The sequence below is a fragment of the Lagenorhynchus albirostris genome, chromosome 1, assembly GCF_949774975.1.
Source record: "Lagenorhynchus albirostris chromosome 1, mLagAlb1.1, whole genome shotgun sequence".
NCBI lineage: Eukaryota > Metazoa > Chordata > Mammalia > Artiodactyla > Delphinidae > Lagenorhynchus > Lagenorhynchus albirostris.
The window spans coordinates 110,585,523-110,610,096 of NC_083095.1; the positions used below are offsets into that span (position 1 = coordinate 110,585,523).

At 37.8% G+C, this 24,574-nt stretch overlaps 1 protein-coding gene across 8 annotated transcripts in view; it reads right to left on the reverse strand.

The window, feature by feature from the left end:
* The window catches only part of DMXL2 (Dmx like 2), a 161,092-nt gene that overhangs the window by 47,628 nt on the left and 88,890 nt on the right, over nt 1-24,574 (reverse strand). For 6 of the 8 annotated variants that reach the window (XM_060149917.1, XM_060149899.1, XM_060149927.1 and 3 more), the window contains 5 exons: nt 21,418-21,537; nt 17,995-18,222; nt 14,167-15,843; nt 11,085-11,195; nt 598-767 (listed from right to left, as the gene is read on the reverse strand). In XM_060149917.1, coding sequence (XP_060005900.1) covers nt 598-767; nt 11,085-11,195; nt 14,167-15,843; nt 17,995-18,222; nt 21,418-21,537 — 2,306 coding nt within the window. The remainder of the gene's footprint in view (nt 1-597; nt 768-11,084; nt 11,196-14,166; nt 15,844-17,994; nt 18,223-21,417; nt 21,538-24,574) is intronic. The other 2 variants (XM_060149946.1, XM_060149954.1) reach the window with 2 other exon arrangements.

A 24,574-nucleotide genomic window follows, 5' to 3' on the forward strand; every position in this document is an offset into this window, starting at 1 on the left:
TTGCTGCCATAGATATGTTCTTCAAGTGCACACAAATCAAAAATTTTTGAATGGTATTTTAAAAGTGCACAGGAAGTTTGGTATTTATTAACCTAGCCATGCAGAGAATCTTTTATATAAAAAGAATGATTTGGGACTTCCCTGGCGGTCCAGAGGTTAAGACTCCACGTTTCTGTGCTTCCACTGCAGGGGGTGTGGGTTCCATCCTGGTTGGGGAACTATGATCCCGCAAGCCATGCAGTGCAGCATGCATAAATGAATGAATGAATGAATGAAGAGAACTTTTTTCTATGTAATGTATGTAACTGACATACAGTTTGTATTTTCTTAAACTAGGATGCACCTCAACTGATAGCAGAAAATATCTGTTCCATAAATATTATATACTTAGTATATATGGCAAAAGACAATTGATATACTGCTTGGACATTTTATAAAGGTCAAATTTTAGTTTTAAAGGTCCAAAAATTTTTATTTAAGAAGTTCTCAAGATCTCAAGATGTACATACTAATCCCTCACCAAAGGTTTTCTGGAAGATAATATCTTTTATGCTTTAAGAAAAGACTTAACTTCAAAATCCAATGAAGTAAAGTTACCTTTTCAATGCATCTTCGAAGAGTGTTAATATTCCTCACCCACCAACCTATTCCCATAGCTCTTAACTCAGACCACTGAGGGTCCCCTCTCTGAATTGCCGGAATCATATTAATCAGCTCTTCCTCAGCCTCAGAATGAAAAGCCCAGGCAAAATGGCAAGTAGACACACCTAAATTAGAAATACAAAATAATAAGTTCCAGAACTATACCAAAACAAAAACAAAACCAATTTTTTACATAATCATGTATTTATTCATTCTGGAAAGAATTTTCAAGCTGAAAAAAAGTATCAAAAGATTTCATCATTCAGGATTTTATAGTATAAGCTTCTACATACGAGATCACCGACAGGATACACAAAACCAAAATCTTTCTGAAACGTATTCGCTGCAAGAATAGAGACACTAAAACTTAATTGCTGGAAAGAAAGATATTTGAATATCAAGCCGTTCATATGTACGTACACACACCAAACTGATCAAGAGTAAAAGCTCTGGTCAAGTCAAAATAGGTTGGTCCATGTACGTGGATGTTGTTTCACAGTGCCACTTGCTTGCAGACCATATCCTTCAGTACTGGATATGGAAAACTGCCCCATTCATCCCTCAGGCAAAGGAGCTACATATCACTTCAAAGCAAGCTTTAAACTTGATGAGAGTTCTGGGGAAGAACAGTCAGGAGGCACATTCCTCTGTCTTTGGTGCCTCAGTTAAAAAGAGTTTAAAGCGGCCTAATTACTGATGGCAAACACTTTTATGCCCTGGTAAAAGACTGACAGGGATCTAGGCTGTATTTAGAGGCAACAAATACAGTTTAGTGACACCCTCAGTGAGTCTGTCAACAGTTGAACAACTGATAACACTTTACTCCACTTAGAGCAGGTAAAGAAGAAACATGAGAGAAGTGAACCAAGGAGTGATGTTAGATAGTGGGAATGCCACTGGGAAGAACCCCAAGGATCCCAGGAAAGAAGCCAGGCTAGTCGAATCAGCCATCTATTAGAATCCCTTTGGAAACAAAGAAATGTCGGAGGTCAATGATGGTCTGATAGCCACATTACAAAGGACTCCCAATGCTGTAAGGCTATCAATATTACCACATATAATTTTTTTCATTAACAACTACTATATAGATTTTCCATATAGTTTAAAGCTTTTCTAACAATTACTGCTTCCCAACAGTTCCTTCGGAAATTATTAAAAAAACTATTAGGACCATTTTAAATAATAATCTTAAGCCTTTTAAATTCCTCATTGCTAACATTTATATACTGTGTTTGAAATCATATCACAAAATCAATGCAACAAGCCTTAACTGTCACTATAAATTTAGGAGGAAAATGGACAAAACTTAAAAACATCAACTTGTATTTTTTCAGAACCTAAAAAGCAAATTAATTCCCTATTTAAATCTGTCTGATTCAAGAAATAATCACTGAATGAAATAACTATAAAAAAACTAACACTTTGCTTTAGGAATTGCTATTATAAGGCAATGCAAAATGCACACTTTTGCTGATATAAAAATTTTAATATAAAGTAACAATATAAAGTATATTCTATACCCTTAAATGAAATTTGGTTGATGACATTTTTGGTATGACTAAAAGGAAACAAAAATATACACAGACATGTCAGAGGAACTTGGTTCAGAAAGAAGATGAAGAGATCAGTAACTCTATTTGGAAATCTAACTACTAGAAGTGAAAAAAGGTATTAGGAAGAAAAAACAAGGGGCACCAGCAGGCACTTATTTTTATTTGCCTACCAATGGCAGGCTATTCTTTGCAATATATCTCTGTTCTTCTTAGCTTGTCTACTAGCTACTTAAGTTTTTCCCCGGACCATCACCTACAATAGCAGTCACTTTTCTCATCTCCAATGTTTTAACTGTATCAAAGGGAAAATGGAATTTGACAAAGCTTTAGAAATTTGAGGTGTTTTAGGTCTCCCTAGGCAATATACACAATTGTCATTAAGTGATTCAGTACCATATGACCATCATTTAAAGCTAAAATTTTAAATTTTAAAACTAAAATTTGAGATGCCACTTTTTAAACCTATTCCAAATGCCATAGATTGTTTTAAATGATAATATCAAGTGTTGCAATGAGTTGAGTTTTGGCATCGTCAAATACTGGTTCTGGGACTGTAAATGAGCCTGGTCTTTCTGAAAGTCACAATATTTATCAAGAGTTAAGAATTTTCAGGGGAGAGGGGGGAAGATGGCCGAAGAGTAAGATGTGGAGATCACACGTGGAACAACTCCTACAGAACACCCACTGAAAGCTGGCAGAAGACCTCAGACCTCCCAAAAGGCAAGAAACTCCCCACGTACCTGGGTAGGGCAAAAGAAAAAAGAATAAACAGAGACAAAAGAATAGTGACAGGACCTGCACCAGGGGGAGGGAGCTGTGAAGGAGGAAAGGTTTCCACACGCTAGGAAGCCCCTTCCTGGGCAGAGACTGCGGGTGGCGGAGGGGGGAAGCTTCGGAGCCACGGAGGAGACCAGAGCAACAGGGGTGCGGAGGGCAAAGCGGAGAGATTCCCGCACAGAGGATCGGTGCCAACCAGCACTCACCAGCCCCAGAGGCTTGTCTGCTTACCCGCCGGGACGGGCGGGGGCTGGGAGCTAAGGCTCGGGCTTTGGTCAGAGCACAGGGAGAGGACTGGGGGCATGAACACAGCCTGAAGGGGTTAGTGCACCACAGCTAGCCGGGAGGGAGTCCGGGGAAAAGTCTGGACCTGACGAAGAGGCAAGAGACTTTTTCTTCCCTGTTTGTTTCCTGGTGCACGAGGAGAGGGGGTTAAGAGCGCTGCGTAAAGGAGACGGGCGCAAGACGCGGTTATCAGCATGGACCCCAGAGACGGGCCTGAGAAGCTAAGGCCGCTGCAGCCGCCACCAAGAAGCCTGTGTGCGAGCACAGGTCACTATCCACACCTCCCCTCCCAGAGCCTGTGCAGCCCGCCACTGCCAGGGTCCCGTGATCCGGGGACAACTTCCCCGGGAGAATGGATGGCACGCCTCAGGCTGGTGCAACGTCATGCCGGCCTCTGCAGCTGCAGGCTCGCCCTGCACTCCGTGCCCCTGCCTCAGTGAGCCAGAGCCCCCGAATCAGCTGCTCCTTTAACCCTGTCCTGTCTGAGCGAAGAACAGACACCCTCCGGTGACCTACACGCAGAGGCAGGGCCAAATCCAAAGCTTAACCTCGGAGCTGTGCGAACAAAGAGGAGAAAGGGAAATTTCTCCCAGCAGCCTCAGGAACAGCAGATTGTATCTCCACAGTCAACTCGATGTACCCTGCATCTGTGGAATACCTGAATAGACAACGAATCATCCCAAATTGAGGAGGTGGACTTTGAGAGCAAGATATATTATTTTTTCCCCTTTTCCTCTTTTTGTGAGTGTGTATGTGTACGCTTCTGTGTGAGACTGTCTGTATAGCTTTGCTTTCACCATTTGTCCTAGAGTTCTGTCCATCCATTTTTGTTTGTTCTTTTGTTTTTTTACTTAAAAAAATTTTTTTCCTTAATAATTATCTTTTATTTTAATAACTTTTATTTTATCTTTATTTTTTCTTCCTTCCTCCCTTCCTTTGTTTCTCTTCCTTTCTTCCTCCCTCCCTCCCTCCCCCTCCCTCCCCCTCCCTCCCTCTCTCTCTCTCTCTCTCTCTTTCTTTCTTTCTACCTTTTCTCCATTTTATTCTGAGCCGTGTGGATGAAAGGCTCTTGGTGCTGCAGCCAGGAGTCACTGGTGTGCCTCTGATGTGGGAGAGCCAACTTCAGGAAACTGGTCCACAAGAGACCTCCCAGCTCCACATAATACAAAAAGGTGCAAAAACGACCAGCAAGCTACAGTGCTGGACATCCTATGCCAAACAACTAGCAAGACAGGAACACAGCCCCATCCATTAGCAGAGTGGCTGCCTAAAATCATAATAAGACCACAGACACCCCCAAACACACCACCAGACGTGGACCTGCCCACCAGAAAGATAAGATCCAGCCTCATCCACCAGAACACGGGCACTAGTCCCCTCCACCAGGAAACCTAAACAACCCACTGAACCAACCTTAGCCACTGGGGACAGACACCAAAAACAACGGGAACTACAAACCTGCAGCCTGCGAAAAGGAGACCCCAAACACAGTAAGATAAGCAAAACGAAAAGACAGAAAAACACACAGCAGATGAAGGAGCAAGGTAAAAATCCACCATACCTAACAAATGAAGAGGAAATAGGCAGTCTACCTGAAAAAGAATTCAGGATAATGAGAGTAAAGATGATCCAAAATATTGGAAATAGAATAGAGAAAACGCAAGAAACATTTAACAAGGACCAAGAAGAAACAAGTAACAATGAACAACACAATAAATGAAATTAAAAATACTCTAGAAGGGATCAATAGCAGAATAACTGAGGCACAAGAACGGATAAGTGACCTGGAAGATAAAATAGTGGAAATAACTACTGCAGAGCAGAATAAAGAAAAAAGAATGAAAAGAACTGAGGACAGTCTCAGAGACCTCTGGGACAACATTAAAGGCACCAACATTCGAATTATAGGGGTCCCAGAAGAAGAAGAGAAAAAGAAAGGCACTGAGAAAATATTTGAAGAGATTATAGTTGAAAACTTCCCTAATATGGGAAAGGAAATAGTTAATCAAGTCCAGGAAGCACAGAGAGTCCCATACAGGATAAATCCAAGGAGAAACATGCCAAGACACATATTAATCAAACTATCAAAAATTAAATACAAAGAAAACATATTAAAAGCAGCAAGGGAAAAACAACAAATAACACACAAGGGAATCCCCATAAGGTTAACTGCTGATCTTTCAGCAGAAACTCTGCAAGCCACAAGGGAGTGGCACGACATATGTAAAGTGATGAAGGAGAAAAACCTACAACCAAGATTACTATACCCAGCAAGGATCTCATTCAGATTTGATGGAGAAATTAAAATCTTTACAGACAAGGAAAAGCTGAGAGAGTTCAGCACCACCAAACCAGCTTTACAACAAATGCTAAAGGAACTTCTCTAGGCAAGCAACACAAGAGAAGGAAAACACCTACAATAACAAACCCAAAACAATGAAGAAAATGGGAATAGGAACATATATATCGATAATTACCTTAAATGTAAATGGATTAAATGCTCCCACCAAAAGACACAGACTGGCTGAATGGATACAAAAACAGGACCCATATATATACTGTCTACAAGAGACCCACTTCAGATCTAGGGACACATACAGACTGAAAGTGAGGGGATGGAAAAAGATATTCCATGCAAATGGAAATCAAAAGAAAGCTGGAGTAGCAATTCTCATATCAGACAAAATAGACTTTAAAATAAAGACTATTAACAAGAGAGAAAGAAGGACACTACATAATGATCAAGGGATCAATCCAAGAAGAAGATATAACAATTGTAAATATTTATGCACCCAACATAGGAGCACCTCAATACATAAGGCAAATACTAACAGCCACAAAAGGGGAAATCAATAGTAACACATTCATAGTAGGGGACTTTAACAACCCACTTTCATCAATGGACAGATCATCCAAAATGAAAATAAATAAGGAAACACAGGCTTTAAATGATACGTTAAACAAGATGGACTTAATTGATATTTATAGGACATTCCATCCAAAAACAACAGAATACACATTTTTCTCAAGTGCTCATGGAACATTCTCCATGATAGATTATATCTTCAGTCACAAATCAAGCCTTGGTAAATTTCAGAAAACTGAAATTGTATCAAGTATCTTTTCCAACCACAACGCTATGAGACTAGATATCATTATAGGAAAAGATCTGTAAAAAATACAAATACATGGAGGCTAAACAATACACTACTTAATAACGAAGTGATCACTGAAGAAATCAAGGAGGAAATCAAAAAATACCTAGAAACAAATGAAAATGGAGACACAACGACCCAAAATCAATGGGATGCAGCAAAAGCAGTTCTAAGAGGGAAGTTTATAGCAATACAATCCAACCTTAAGAAACAGGAAACACCTCGAATAAACAACCTAACCTTGCACCTAAGGCAATTAGAGAAAGAAGAACAAAAAAACCCCAAAGTTAGCAGAAGGAAAGAAATCATAAAGATCAGATCAGTAATAAAAGAAAAAGAAATGAAGGAAATGACAGCCAAGATCAATAAAACTACAACATGGTTCTTTGAGAAGATAAACGAAATTGATAAACCATTAGCCAGATTCATCAAGAAAAAAAGGGAGAAGACTCAAATCAATAGAATTACCAATGAAGGAGAAGTAACAACTGACACTGCAGAAATACAAAAGATGATGAGAGATTACTACAAGCAACTCTATGCCAATAAAATGGACAACCTGGAAGAAATGAACAAATTTTTAGAAATGCACAAGCTGCCAAGACTGAATCAGGAAGAAATAGAAAATATGAACAGACCAGTCACAAGCACTGAAATTAAAACTGTGATTAAAAATCTTCCAACAAACAAAAGCCCAGGACCAAATAGCTTCACAGGGGAATTCTATCAAACATTTAGAGAAGAGCTAACACCTATCCTTCTCAAACTCTTCCAAAATACAGCAGAAGGAGGAACACTCAAAACAGTCTACGAGGCCAACATCACCCTGATACCAAAACCAAACAAAGATGTCACAAAGAAAGAAAACTACAGGCCAATATCACTGATGAACATAGATGCAAATATCCTCAACAAAATACTAGCAAACAGAATCCAACAGCACTTTAAAAGGATCATACACCATGATCAAGTAGGGTTTATTCAAGGTATGCAAGGATTCTTCAATACATGCAAATCAATCAACATGATACACCATATTAACAAATTGAAGGAGAAAAACCATATGATCATCTCAATAGATGCAGAGAAAGCTTTCGACAAAATTCCACACCCATTTATGATAAAAACCCTGCAGAACGTAGGCATAGAGGGAATTTTCCTCAACATAATAAAGGCCATATATGACAAACCCACAGCCAACATTGTCCTCAATGGTGAAAAACTGAAACCATTTCCACTAAGATCAGGAACAAGACAAGGTTGCCCACTCTCACCACTCTTATTCAACATAGTTTTGCAAGTTTTAGCCACAGCAATCACAGAAGAAAAGGAAATAAAAGGAATCCAAATCAGAAAAGAAGAAGTAAAGCTGTCACTGTTTGCAGCTGACATGATACTATACATAGAGAATCCTAAAGATGCTACCAGAAAACTACTAGAGCTAATCAATGAATCTGATAAAGTAGCAGGATACAAATTTAATCCACAGAAATCTCTGGCATTCCTATACACTAATGAGGAAAAATCTGAAAGTGAAATTAAGAAAACACTCCCATTTACCACTGCAACAAACAGAATAAAATATCTAGGAATAAACCCACCTAAGGAGACAAAAGACCTGTATGCAGAAAATTATAAGACACTGATGAAAGCAATTAAAGATGATACAAATAGATGGAGAGATATACCATGTTCTTGGATTGGAAGAATCAACATTGTGAAAATGACTCTACTACCCAAAGCAATCTACAGATTCAATGCAATCCCTATCAAAGTACCACTGGCATTTTTCACAGAACTACAACAAAAAATTTCACAATTTGTATGGAAACACAAAAGACCCCGAATAGCCAAAGCAATCTTGAGAACGAAAAACGGAGCTGGAGGAATCAGGCATCCTGACTTCAGACTATACCACAAAGCTACAGTAATCAAGACAGTATGGTACTGGCACAAAAACAGAAAGATAGCTCAATGGAACAGGATACAAAGCCCAGAGATAAACCCACGCACATATGGTCACCTTATCTTTGATAAAGGAGGCAGGAATGTACAGTGGAGAAAGGACAGCCTCTTCAATAAGTGGTGCTTATTGGGAAAACTGGACAGGTACATGTAAAAGTATGAGATTAGAACACTCCCTAACACCATACACAAAAATAAGCTCAAAATGGATTAAAGACCTAAATGTAAGGCCAGACACCATCAAACTCTTAGAGGAAAACATAGGCAGAACACTCTATGACATAAATCACAGCAAGATCCTTTTTGACCCACCTCCTAGAGAAATGGAAATAAAAACAAAAATAAACAAATGGGATTGAATGAAACTTAAAAGCTTTTGCACAGGACTTCCCTGGTGGCACAGCGGTTGAGGGTCCGCCTGCCGATGCAGGGGACACGGGTTCATGCCCCGGTCTGGGAGGATCCCAAATGCCGTGCACAGGCTGGGCCCGTGAGCCATGGCTGCTAAGCCTGTGCGTCCAGAGCCTGTGCTCCGCAACGGAAGAGGCCACGGCAGTGAGAGGCCCGCATACTGCAAAAAAAAAAAGCTTTTGCACAACAAAGGAAACCATGAACAAGACCAAAAGAAAACCCTCAGAATGGGAGAAAATATTTGCAAATGAAGCAACTGACAAAGGATTAATCTCCAAAATTTACAAGCAGCTCATGCAGCTCAATAACAAAAAAACAACCCAATCCAAACATGGGCAGAAGACCTAAATAGACATTTCTCCAAAGGAGATATACAGATTGCCAACAAACACATGAAAGAATGCTCAACATCATTAATCATTAGAGAAATGCAAATCAAAACTACAATGAGATCTCATCTCACACCAGTCAGAATGGCCATCCTCAAAAAATCTAGAAACAATAAATGCTGGAGAGGGTGTGGAGAAAAGGGAACACTCTTGCACTGCTGGTGGGAATGTGAATTGGTACAGCCACTATGGAGAACAGTATGGAGGTTCCTTAAAAAACTACAAATAGGACTACCATATGACCCAGCAATCCCACTACTGGGCATATACCCTGAGAAAACCATAATTCAATAAGAGTCATGTACTGAATGAAAATGTTCATTGCAGCTCTATTTACAATAGCCAGGACATGGAAGAAACCAAAGTGTCCATCATCGGATGAATGGTTAAAGATGTGGCACATATATACAATGGAATATTACTCAGCCATAAAAAGAAACAAAATTGAGTTATTTGTAGTGAGGTGGATGGACCTAGAGTCTGTCATACAGAGTGAAGTAAGTCAGAAAGAGAAAGACAAATACCGTATGCTAACAGATATATATGGAATCTATGGGGAAAAAAATGTCATAAAGAACCTAGGGGTAAGATGGCAATAAAGACACAGACCTACTAGAGAATGGACTTGAAGATATGGGGAGGGGGAAGGGTAAGCTGTGACAAAGTGAGAGAGTGGCATGGACATATATACACTACCAAACATAAAATAGATAGCTAGTGGGAAGCAGCCGCATAGCATAGGGAGATCAGCTCAGTGCTTTGTGACCACCTAGAGGGGTGGGATAGGGAGGGTGGGAGGGAGGGAGACGCAAGAGGGAAGAGATATGGGAACATATGTATATGTATCTGATTCACTTTGTTATAAAGCAGAAAGTAACACACCATTGTAAAGCAACAATACTCCAATAAAGATGTTAAAAAAAAAAAAAGAATTTTCAAGCCCTTTGATTCAGTAATTTCACTACTAGAAAACAAACATGAGGAAGTAATCAGATATATACATAAATATTTATATGCAAGGTTATAAGGTCACTCATTAACAGTGATAATTCAAATAGGAAAAAAACAGCTAAATTTGTATTTTTAGAAAAAAATAAAAGACTATATAGATGAATTATAGTTTAAAAACACGACAGAATATGACATATGTTTGTAATCATATTTTCAAAGAACATTTACTGAGGGTAAAGGGTAAGTACTGTGGGTAAGAGTAACAAACTATAAAGCCTGGTATTCCAGGTCCTACAATACTAAAGCATATTTTATGGGGCTGTATCCAGGATGCTGGTTTCAAAAGGAACACAGCCCACTGCACTGGAATTCTCTATTAACAAATAGCCCTGTATCTTGGCAGGTCACTTTAAACTCTATAGTTTTGATTTTTTAATCTATTAAGTTAGGGGGCTGATATAAACCTATACGTCGCAAATCAGGGTATGTGGCAGTGTGCTAGAAGTACACAAATCTACTGGATTACTGTACGGCAGATATTCATGAAACATCAGCTTTACTTGTAAGTAAATAACTTAGAACATAATGCTTATATTAAAATAAACACAAATAATAATTCATAGGACAAAATTTACATAATTTTTAAAGAAAAGGTATCAGGCGTCATAGAAATTCAGGGCCACTTTAGGTTACAACCTCAGGCATACCAGTTTACTTAAACTACTATGACTTTAGTGACTGAAGTCTGAGAAACTGAGACAGATGAGCAAAAGTCACAGAATACAGCTGAAAAATAACAGAAAAAAGGTAAGTGGGTACTTTATTTTCCTGTGACAGGAAGATCTTAAGGCTGGTGATAGGTATGCATATGTTGATTTACTAATGCTCAGACACAAATATGAATATACTAACCACTTTAGTACGAAATAAAAGTTGCACGAAGGTTCAAACAATACCTTGATGAAGCAGCTGTACTCGGTATAAAGGAGGCAGCGATGTCAAAAGGCAAGTGTGCAAGCGCATAGCTAGTAAGTACCGCAAACCACACTCATCTAATGTGTCTCTTCCTGCAAAGAGGAAATATGTTTAAGGAAAAAGGAATGCAACAAATCACAAACCAGTAAAAAGTTAGAAAATAAACATTAAATTTAATAATTTACACAAAAAATATATATTTTTTGAGTGTATTCCTTTCTGAACACTTCAGTATCTTTATTTATACAGCTTTACAAAAAGCATATGTATATATTAAAACTGCCAAATGAAAAATAATTGGGAAAAATATAAGTACCTATTAGTACAGGTAATAATAGTACTTAGAGCTACTCATAATAAATGAAAAGAAATCTTGAAATCCAATAAAAAATAGATTAGCTATAGTAAGTTAGGTATAATTTTTTAAAATATTTCCTGTGCAAATTCAGATGAGATTTAAAAACAGGAATTACATAATAAAGTAAAATTATTTATTATATGATTAAATAGGTAATATTTTCTAGGTTGGTTAGCTCCAATGAAATACAGAAGATTCATTATTCAAAGATTTCAAATTTGACTCCCCAGGCTAGTGTTACCAAGTTAAGGCTGAACTCTAACCTTGATTCCACAAATTTACTCTTAGTCAAAAGTTGAGCAGAGGTATGAAAGCATGGCAAGTTTACTCAAAATTATAGCCACTGTTGGATAAAAGAAACAGAAAAATACTGACAGCGCCTAGCCTGGTAACTGCCACTTAGGAAGTACTCAAGAGTATTGAATCAAATATTTTCTTGAAGAAAATAAAACGTTTTAAATTGTCAAAGTTCCACCTCTACTTCCCATCAGCTATATCTGTTCATCCACTCACTCATGTATGCATTCACAAAGTAAGCATCTGTTACATTGGAGGCACAGTTAAGGTACTGGGGGTTTGGCAGGGAATAAGGCAAAGTCCCCACTCTCAGGGCGCTTACATCTTAGGAGACAGAGACAAACAATGAAGAGGTAATGTGTCTAGTGGAAATTAATGCTATTGAGAGAAATAAAGCAGGACTGAGAGAAAGGGAGTGCTGGGGTAAGAGGGTTCTATTTGATATGAGGCCAGGGAAGAACATTCCAATAAGATGACATTTCAGCAGAAATCTGAGGAGGTAAGGGAATGAGGCACGCCTAAATCTGGAAGACAAGTATTCTATGCAGAGGAAACAATATGCGCAAAGACTCTGAGACAGGAATGGGCCTGGTGTGTTTGTGGGACAGCAAGGAAGACAATGCAGTAGAATGGAAGTGAGCACAGATCACAAAGAGCCTTGTAGATCACTGAAGCATTTGGCTTTTTGTTCTAAAGTGAGATGGGAAGCCACAGTGTTTGTTGAGCAGAGGAGAGATTTAATGTGATTTTGTTTTAAAATAATCACTAGTTCCTATGCGAAGAGCAGACTGGGGTAACAAGAACGAAACAGTTTAGTAGGAGACTTTGTCAATAATTAGGCAGGACGTGACGTGACTTGGACCAGAGTGGTAACAGGAGAGGTGATGAGAAATGACTGGAGTCTCCATACAGTAGAACTAATAGCATTCGCCAATGGACTGGATTAGGGCGGGAGAGAAAGCAGAGTCAGGAATACCTCTAAATTGTCTTACTTGAACAAATGGAAGAATTCATTTACTTAGGATCCATTCACTGAGATGGCAACTATTTAATCTCTGAGCTTCAGTTTGCTACCTGTGAAATGGAGACATTCATTCCTGCCTTATCTACCTAATGAAAATCCACTGTGACCAGGAGGAACCATTTTTATATTGCCTAACTAAGGATACAGTTCTGTATCCGAAAATTTAAACTATGTTTCATGGATTATGATGTATCTATTTTCTGAATGTCTCAAGTAAAAACTCTTAACATATATTAAGTTTGCAACAAAGGCTTAAGGCTGTTCTGGGGAGAATCTTGCTCAACTGCACACAACCTCATAATGATTCAAATTTTTTTTAATTAATATGGTTAGAAAATAACTCATAGGCAAAATCCTCTAGAGGTCACTAGTTATTTTAATCTACAGAAAACCTTGGAGATATATTATAAAGACATAAACCTATATGAAAAGATATATTCCAGGTAGCTTTGAGGAACAGTCTTTTTCCCTCACACTTGGAAATCTTGTGAAATAATTAAAAGAGTATAGGCTTGGAGGCAACGATTTACCCACATCTGAACCCCTGTTCTGGCATTTACTACCTATGTGATCTTATGTGTCACTTAATCTCCGTAAGGATCAGAGTCTTCGTCTATAAAATTAAGTATAATAGTGGCTACCTACTAGAAGACTGTTGTAATAATTAAATACAATAAAGTACATGAAGCACCTGGCACATAGCAATTGTTCACTCCTCCACAATATTTACTGAATGAATGAATGATCAATCATTTTCGGTTTCCTTTGCTAATGTCATCATTTAGAATCAACACCATTACCTTCAACTATCTGCATAAAAAAGAATGAAATCTAGTTTCAGGAGGCAGCCAAAATTTTTCCAGTTACAGAATGAATTAAGCAAGACACGTTACATTAAAATGTATGAAAACCCCTTTCTCAAGAGACTTTTTGGAGAAAATTAGGTAATTATAAAAATTACTTATACCTAGAAATGTGAAGATGAACAAGTTGAGCCCAGGGGGTCCTTACAACCTGGTGGTTCAATAGTAAAATTAACAAATGGGCCATTATTATCACTAAAATTAAAATAAACCATAGGAATCAATCTGTTCAAAAAAAACAAAAGACTATATGTCCAAAATGATATGAAGGTTTCAGGGTAAAAATTCATGTGAGGATGCACACAGATATCACAAATACATAAAGTCACATGCACAAGTCAGAGCCTACCCCAATCACCTTTCCTTTTACAACTAATCATTAATAGTAACTATCAACTAGAGAGGTCATTTCCCTGCAAGGTTTAAAGAAAGACTGCAATTTAATATGTGAGCCATTATATAGATAAATACAAACAGTTCTATTAATGATAACTTTATAAATTTTTAGTTAGCGTATTTACCTGAGTAACTCTTATCTCTGTTTTCATCAAGCTCAGTACTGGTGGTAGCCACTGTATCAGCCAAAGCTACAAGGAACATCTGCTCCAAACGGGTAAGGCCTGGTAGACTTGAGTGCATAAGATGACTTGAAAGTACCCTAGCATGTTCTTGGCCAAAGTAAGCTGGTCCGTATTGAGAAAGATTTATTACTTTTGATTTGTTTTCTCTTTTTTCTGGCTCTAAGTCAATATCATCTGTTGTTATATTCTGGATTTGGAACAGCTCTGAATATTGATCCTCTGGTTGACTTTCCATATGATCTTCATAGCTCTGTGGTAGTTTTGTACTTTCTTCTGAAATTCTGTAGGTTGTATCTTGATCAGCAGCAAGCAATGCATATAACGGTAGTGGGGGAATAGAATCTATCTCAGTATAATCTCGAGTACCATCTTTCCCTATGGTGACTGTATCCTTTGCTGTACTGCCACTTACACTAATGGTTCGAGAAAGATGTCGCTTAGTTCCTTCTCCAGCATCAGCATCTCTAACTATTGCAACTTCTCCTGCAATGCATTTTACTAAATGAGAGAGAATAGCTTTAGCCCTGCGAACTTTCCCTAAATCCATCAATTCTAACAGCTGGGTTGGATGATACTGCGGGAGAGTAGGGGAAAGTACATGTGCAGCCTCAAATAAGCCACCATCTTGAGCTACAGTTGGTGAACAAAAAATATCATCAGCAATGGCTGCTCCCTCAACAATACTTTTTCTTGACAACATATTAGATTTAAAGGCAAAATGATCTTGTACTGCTGTCTCTTCTGCATCAGGACCATCAGTGTCAACGTCTCCAAATTTGACAGCATGCTTCCACTGTGCATATACATGCATTTCACAATCCATTCCTACCACCAATATCCCATCTCTTACCCAAGAGAGAGAAACAGGCAGTGAAGGTGTACCATCAACAGAAGACACTAAGTCTATAGATCTAAGAAGAACCCATCTTGACCTAACTCCTTGCTTGATACTTCCACCTAGTGGTAAAGTAATGACAGCTACTCCATCCTTACTATTGATTTGCTCAGTCACAATTCCTGAAAGCCGCCCATACATGAAGATATTAGCACCGACCCCTACTGTGAGAATGTGGGAGCCATCTTCTTTTGATACCCAGTCCAAATGTACTAAATGTTTGATATTCGGAATAAGATATCTATCCTTGCTCAAAAGTGCATCTGATTTGCTGTACACAAAGAGATTACTGTCGACACTGACCCTTGAATCAAGTACACTCCCAACTTTGACCAAATCATCAAGATGAATTGTTTGTTCTAAAACCCATTCTGACCCTCCTGTAGATTCACATTCAAATATGCAAACATGCATGGAAAATTCTTTAGAAACAAAACCATTGTGGTGGATAGGTTGTTTGTAAGCCACTGCAAGGCGACCCGTGTATGAACAGCTAACAGCAACTGGTCTTCCCACAATGCTCACTGTACTGCTGTTATCTTCTCCTTCATCATTCATCAAGGGCCATCTCCTCCAATGATAGGTTTCCTTCTCATCACTTTTACATTGTAGATTGGTTTCCATACTACATTTCCAGAAGCGTACTTTATTGTCAGAACAAGTTGTAACCACTAAATAAGGTGCCAGGCACACTGGATAAATTGAAGAGGAACTCAGGTGGCCTTAAAAAAGAAAAAGCAGATCGTCATAATAATAGAAACACAAAATAATATGCTAATAATCAAATTCTAGAATGTGATTAATCCAAATCCACTATGACCTTCTTCAGAGTAACTCTGCAGTCCCCTGCTAAACCAAATATTTCATTAAAATAAAACTCAAAAGCAATGAAACAAGTCAATGCTTAATCAATAAACCTGTCACCTGCTGTAATTTATATGTCTTTACCACACATGCCTCACTGGACTTTCATTCTATATCTTTTATCACTTTCATCATAAATACTTAAGTAGTCATTAAAATTTGCCTTTCAAATTCCCCTAACTGGCCCTCAAATAATCCAGACACTAGATCTACCCCCACCACAAAATGTTTTCAGTCAGCTAAACAGACACTAGATCTCACCTTCTTAACCAGGTTTAATTCATGCTCTCCTAACACTGAACCAGAACCCTCATATTTATTCCTGACTGCCAAAGACTAACACTTCCCATCTATTGTCAACTATAACATGAGGGGAGGGACTTCCCTGGTGGTGCAGTGGTTGAAAGTCCGCCTGCCAATGCAGGGGACACGGGTTCGAGCCCTGGCCCTGGAAGATCCCACATGCTGTGGAGCAACTACGCCCGTGCGCCACAACTACTGAGCCCACATGCTGCAACTACTAAGGCCCGCACCTAGAGCCCGTGCTCCACAACAAGAGAAGCCACCGCAACGAGAAGCCCACGTACCACAGCAAAGAGTAGCCCCCACTTGCCACAACGAGAGAAAGCCCACACGCAGCAACAAAGACCCAACGCAGCCAAAAATAAATAAATTAAATAAATTAATTTAAAAAAAAAAACAACTATAAGATGAGGGGTAACAGTGATTAAGGTTGGGATCAGAAGGCCTGGATTCAAGTTCCATTCTATCAATGCCTTCCTAACAGTGGGAAAGGCACTTAAACGTCCGAGCCTGTTCTATCTAAATAATAGGGAGGGGCTTCCCTGGTGGTGCAGTGGTTGAGAATCTGCCTGCCAATGCAGAGGACACGGGTTCGAGCACTGGTCTGGGAAGATCCCACATGCCACGGAGCAACTAGGCCCGTGAGCCACAACTACTGAGCCTGTGCGTCTGGAGCCTGTGCTCTACAACAAGAGAGGCCGCGACAGTGAGAGGCCCGCGCACCGTGATGAAGAGTGGCCCCCGCTTGCCGCAAATAGAGAAAGCCCTCGCACAGAAATGAAGACCCGACACAGCCAAAAATAATAAATAAATAAATATTTAAATAAATAAATAATAGGGATCATGTTACTACTTCCCTTGGAGTTTTACTGTCCAACAAGACATTTGAAAGCATTTTACAGAGTCCCCGCAAAATGTAATTTATCATTATTAATTCCAATAAACTTATTTGAGTATATCCTAAACTTTCCAAATACTTTGAAAGATTCAAAAGCTGACCTAAATCTGCACCTGCCACAAAAGCCCAGAGTAAACTCTTAATGTGGTCTTTCCAACTCTGATTCCAAACCTGTGTTAGGGATGAGTAAGAGAACCTCATACTCAAAATCATTCACCAGTAATTGGAATAGTCTTGAACCTCCAATTCTGGTTCCCCAAAAACACTATTCGAGGAACTCCTCAATTCAAATTCCACAATGACAGAACATTTTAAAATACAGATGCCAGTCCTGCTCTTTAAACTATTTTACCAACCTTGCTAATGTCAGTATCGCTCTAGGCAAACCAAACTCTAATCCTGTATCCTATATTTTTCCCCCAAAGTATCTGCCAACTCTTGGTCAAACATACTTAATAACAGCAATACTGTGGATGAAAAGCCTTAATTAAAAAAAAAAGCTTCAATAATTCACATACGACCATATTTTTCTTTGCAATTTCACTATCACAGTATTCCTATTTATAGGAAATCACAGCATAGGCAAGAAACCTTGCATTAAAACATTCACACTATTTTCTGTCAAGCTGATTACATTTATCACAGGAAATTATTTCTAAAATAGACATGTTTCTAAATAGAGGTATCGTTAGTAGAAAACAAATCTTTATTTCAGTGTCAACTCTGCACATATTTCAGAAGAGTTCACCCATTTTATGCACTGAAGATTGCTCTGAGCTACAACTGTCCGGTCTTAAAGTTACGTTACCTGCTGAAGGCGTTGCTCTTATTACTTCAACTCCTACCGGGAGATCAAGAGGTCGGCTATATACCCGTCTAGAACTCAGAATCAGTTTACTAGCAGTTTGAAGGTTGGCGATTGATGAAGAATGTGGTATGGGGCTCACACTAGGAGAGGTTTCTGGAGAAGAGTCTATGTTCTTCTGTCCAGGGACTGAAAGTAGACTCTCTGATGAAACACCTTCTGAAGCTTTAGCTTTGAAAATAAATTAAGAAATTAAGAAATATATTAGTATCATCACTATCTACATGAGCTAGATAATATTTTGTGATGATTTAAGAAACATGATTTCTTAAAAGTGCTCTGGAGACAAGATCAATTTTCAAACTTTTGCTCAGTTACCTTGATAGAATTTTTTTTTTAAAACTATTTTACTCTTTCTTAGCATCAACAATTGCATCACAGGGATATTGTCAGTGAAGAATCACAACATGTAAGATCTAGGAAAAAAACAAGTTCTCTAGCCCAGTGTTCTCAACCTTTAAAACACATCAAAAGCTTGAGGAACTTTTAACATGAAGGTTCTCAGGCCTAACCACAGAAACACTGACTCAGTTGTTTTGGGGTAGATCCCATAAATCTGCATTAATAAGCAGCCCAGGTGTTTCTGAAACAGATGGGTCATAAATCAAACTTTGAGAAATAACAAGGTACAGCCTCACTTAATAGATGAAGAAATTTAAACTTGGAAAGCTTACTGATTTTCCTTAGGTCATAAAATTAGCTAGCGGTAAAGAAGACATTAAAATACCGGCCTACTAACTATCAAGTGCTGAAACAAGATAATAAACAAGAACATATAAAAGTTCCAAGAACATATAAAAGTTCCAAACAAATTTAAGATAGTATTAGTTGAATGGCTTTGTAAGCATATTGACCTTGATCTTTGTCCAAAAAGCTTCCAGCTTTCACATTCAGGTGGAGTGTAAATCTCTAAGCAGATTTAGTTATCTGTGCTTCTGCTACATGTAAGAGATACTTGCATCACATTTATTTATTTGTATGTCCATCTCCCTCCCCGCCATTAGACTATGAATTCATCAAGGGCAAGGATGAGGTCTTATTAGCTTTATACCCGAGTAGCACCAGAATACGGAGAGATAATAATCAATCCCCTTTTGCTTCTGGTGGATTTTAAATATGCCAATCTCTTTTATAATGGCAGACCACTAAATAAGAAATGTGAGAACATTTTTTGTAAAATAGAATAAGACGACAAACTTGAATCAGTAGTCAGAAGACAGAAATACTACTCCTACTCTAAAACTAACTAGATATGTTGCCTTAAGCAAGGTACTTCATCATCTCTAGCTATTTTCTCACCTGCAAAATAAGGCTGAACTGAGTCATTTCTCTTTCTGTAAAGCAGGCAATTTTCTAATGCATATATCTCATGCAAAGAAAGAAAATAAGAGCAGGGGGGAAAAAGCAAAAGAAAGGCTTTAAAGCCAGAAGACCTAATTTTGAAACTTAGTCTGTGACAAACTAGATGTGTCATTTGGTCAAGTTACTTAATATTATTCCATTAGTAAACTGAAGGTAACATCTATCTCACATATATAAAGTACCTATCTCAGTGCCTGGTACCTAGAAGGTACTCCAAATGTTCCTTCCCCACCTAAATGTAAGTCTAGTCTATCGCTTCACCCTTTGCCAGGATTTTCAACACACTGCTAAATTCACGTATCAGCTTTAATGGCAATGTACACCATGTTAAATCTGCTGCACATTTTAGAACCACAAGAGAGATGCTTTATGTCAAAGCTAAAGATAGCGTATGATTTGTCTGCTTCTACTGTAATCTTACTGTTTGTGACCTTTTACTGCTGTCACAAACAGAGTAAGCAAGGCAACTCTATACTAGCCCAGACCTGACGGGAAGAGCAGTGGGATACTTCCTTCATAAGCAGGGGGACAGAAGGCATCACATGATTCCTATCCTCTAGAAAATACTATATTCTCTGGTGGGTTAAGAATTCTCTTCCCGGAGGGTATTATGCTAAATGAAATAAGTCAGACGGAGAAAGACAAATACTGCATGGTTTCACTCATATGTGGAATAGTTTTTTAAAGTAGTAAGTGAACAAACAAAACAAAACAAAGACTAACACATAGATACAGAGGACAGATTGGTGGTTACCAGAGGGGAAAGGGGTTGGGGAAGGGCAGAATGGGTAAAGGGAGTCAACTCTATGGTGACAGATGGAAACTATACTTTTGGTGGTGAGCACACTGTAATGTATACAGAAGTCAAATTAGAATGCTATACACATGAAACTTATATAATTTTATAAACCAATGTTACCTCAATTTAAAAAAATAAAAATAAAATTCTCTTCCTGACAAGCTTTTATCAATAGATCACTCTACTCTTGCATTCCTGTGGAACAACATGTAACGCCAAGAATTAACGCCAAAGGCTTTGAAAATTTTTTTGGATTCCTCCTACCACAAGATGATTAGGCTCAACTAGGCACAGGTAAAGGTTCTATTGAATCATTTGGCTTTTCCAGTCCCAGTTCATGGCCCAGTTAGAACTGCTATTTACACAGTTATGTGATAATGTGGATTAGGAAGAGAACAAAACACATATACATTATTATTTCTCTGTATTAAATGTTTAGTGTGTATAAAATCATTAAAATTATGTAACCATCAGAAATAATAAAATATTTTCAAAACTCAAATATTTTGGGTTAATCAGTTTAAAGTAGATTCAGTTTGATATGGCTAACTATGCAATTCTTCATTTAAACAAGTATCTCTCAAAAAGTAAGTTTGTTTTAAAAAGAAAGATTTATAATCAATTTCTGTACTTCATATTACAGATCTTCTAATTTGCTAAGACATCAATATGAATATGTATAGCAAAAGCACGGCTGAAATAATTTTTTTAATCACTGCTGCATTTCCTAATATTCTACAAAACTAGTTCCCCTTTTGAACATCAGATGCTCAATCACATTTTCTAAATAGCAAATCTCCTTCTTTTAGTAATGCTAAAGCTAATGTGCATGGTATCAGATGGCAGTGTGTATTAACCAACAAAAAAATACAGTATTAATTCTATGGGCAAAACTGATTTATAGGACATGGTATCTAGAACAGAGTCATAATAGGCATTTAATAAATATTAATTAAAAAATAATCAAACTTTTTTTTTCAATATGTCTAATGTGCCCGTTGACTGGTTTGCTTTTAGATTAACCTGTTTCATTAATGATTTATGGCCTTGTAATTAAAAGTTTGGCCTATACATACTTCAGTTCAGCAACTCAATTTACAGTTCACTGGATCTTCATTTTAAAGAATTAACCAACCTAAAGCATATCCAATAAAATGAATTTATTTCATATCATATCTACATAAAACTGTAATATAATTACTTACCTAAACATGCCTGTACAGATTTAAGATGAAGGTGCCACATGTGGAGAACAGAGCAATTATTGCTGTCCTTTTCAATTACTACTAGAAAGAACTTTTCTGAAAATGGTGGTGGTCGATATCCTATTGTTAAAGGAAAAGAATATTTAAGTTAACGTGTTTCTATAGGGTTAAGAGAAAGACATTTTAAACAAAATCTCTTGATATGTATAGAAGTTGGGAGGAAAGGGAAGAATAGGTGTATAGAAGCAGTTTTATATAACTTTTGTGCTAAAAGTTAGGTGGCTATCAAAGACTAACACGGCTACATCAAAAGTACAAAAGCGAACATGAAGGGATACCTATTGGTCAAAGATGGGACAATTTGAGCATCAAAGAATAAAAATGAATACAATTTATTAAAACACATTGAGTTCATAAGAATACCAAAAGAGAGAGGGCACATAAGAAAAAAAGGAAAGGAAGGACAAGAGGACCAGAAGGAAGAACTGAAAGGAAGAGAGAAAAGAAGAGAAAGACACAGAGAGAGAATGCAAGAGCAAGAGAGGGAGAAAAAGAACAGGAGCAAGTCAGCCTCACTGGATGCCCCCTGAAGTAACTGGGGTACTAACTCCTTAACTGGAAAATTGGCAAGTAAATGGAAAGAATGAAGTAAACATGTATCCTGCTTTCTCTATATGTAAAATAGCATTTTTTAAAAAAATTAATAGTTATGGGTGGAGGGCCAATGATGGTGGTGCAGGAGAGACTTTTTAGAAATTTTATGCATTTTTTATGAAAAGACATTATTTGTGAACATAATGTTCCCTACTGACAACTGCATTTTTCATATATGAAAATGAGATCTACAAAGGACAACAAAAACTTCCTTTAAAAATGAAAACCTAGGGCTTCCCCGATGGCGCAGTGGTTGGGAGTCCGCCTGCCGATGCTAGGGGATGCGGGTTCGTGTCCCGCGGCTGGGCCCGTGAGCCATGGCCGCTGAGCCTGCACATCCGGAGCCTGTGCTCCACAACGGGAGAGGCCACAGCAGTGAGAGGCCCGCGTACCGAAAAAAAAAAAAAAAAAATGAAAACCTATACATTATATGAAATTATGGGTGTGAAACTTTTGAAAATTGTGAACCAGTATAGAATTTAAAGACTCTTTCATTCGATAAAAAAGGAAGGAAGGAAGGGACGGAGGAGAAAAAAGAGAAGAAAACCCATAATGGCAACTCATTGGCAATGAGCATTGCTAAAACTCAAACTGTGGCCTCTAAATACCATGCTCCATTGGAAGGAACAGTCTGGAGGGATGACTCCATTCTTGCAAAGGCTATCTACAAGATAAGCCTGGCATATCTTGCTGTGCCTGAAAGGAAGGAAACTATCAAAAATAATGAGGTTGTGTCAAAAGAACTCAGGACCAACTTGAAAGGGTCTTCACTAGCCTACTACAGGACAATGTGAGAATTAGAATTATGACTGCAAACTGACTGAAATATGCTAAGTACATAAAAATTCATGAGTGATAGGAGTATATCTTTGTATGTGTATTATTCTTCAGCAGTTTTTCTAAAATGGGTTCACAATGATTCACAAAATAAAAAGAAAGACAACAACAACAATAAATTCATCCGTAACCACTAGCAGCAACCTGGGCACAAACTCCTTTGAAATCATCAATTAAAGGGAAAGAACTAAGCACTTTCCTAAAAATAACTCTATTTCAAAATAGCCAAAAAGCCGCCATGGATAAGGGAAGGCTTTTCCTTACAAATGCTTTCCAGCTAATAAATAAATGAGAACTGATAAAACTAGAAAATCACACTTGTGCAATCCTTAATGAAATAACTGATTGGAAAGCAACAGTATCAATGGAAGAAACCACAAGATAATAGATTGCTGGCAAATTTTACACTGGTGCCACCAGGTGAATTTTCTGAATCTTAGCATCACTAAAAATGAGACATCCTAACATTACGTTCTTTCTTATGACCTTCTATGATGAACAAAGCAACACCTAGGAAGTTGAATCTGGGTCAAATCAAGTCTACAGAGGTAATTTGCACTTTACAGGAAAAATTTTAAATGACGTCACAAGTAACTGGTCAGAGAAATTCCTATAAAATAACTTTCTCTAACACAAGTCTGTGGCATGGTAAGAGTATAAAGGGGGATTACTTTAGCTTAAAAGACTCTTAAAAAATGAAACACAATGTGTGGAATCTATATGGACACGGATCCAAACAAATTAAGAACAAATAACCCTGACATTTTTTTGAGACAATTAAATGAAGTAAATCTATGGACTAGTTATTACAGAATTCTGAGAAATTTTGTTATTTTATCAATGTGATAACAGCACACATGTAAGAAAGTCATTTTTAGAAATGCATAAAGTACACAGGAGCGAAACAACATGATGGCTGAGTTTGCTTTAAAATATTTCAGGAAAAAAGGAAAAGAAAAGAAAATAGGGTAGGTAAAGCAGGTGACAAAATCTTAAAGTCATCAATCTAAGTTATGGGCATAGGAAGGTTCATTTAACTATGCACGCTACTTTTGTCTGTAACTGGCACTTTTCTTAATTAAAAGAGTAATTAATTTTTAACTAAAACTTAGAAAGTACAAAATACAGCAGGGTCAGGGAAGAGGAGAAATACACATTTCAAGTCCCTTAAGAAAACAGCTATAAAATCAAGAGAAACTTTGTACAAAAACTAAAGGAAAACCAAGAAAAGCATCAGGAAATCTTTCAGCCTGATTTCACAGTGACATAAAGAAATATCTGGGATTGACATATATACACTAATATGTATAAAATAGATAACTAATGAGAACCTGCTATATAGCATAAGGAACTCTACTCAGTGCTCTGTGGTGACCTAAATGGGAAGGAAATCCAAAAAAGAGGGGATATATGTATACATATAGCTGATTCACCTCGCTGTACAGCAGAAACTAACACAACATGGTAAAGCAACTATATCCCAACAAAAAGAAAAGAAAAAAAAAGAAAAAGAAATATCAAGGGAATTCCCTGGCGGTCCAGCGGTTAGGACTTGGTGCTTTCACTGCCATGGGTCCAGGTTCGATCCCTGATTGGGGAACTAAGATCCCACAAGCCAAAAAATATAAATATATATATCTCAAAAGAGGGAAATAAAATAATATTT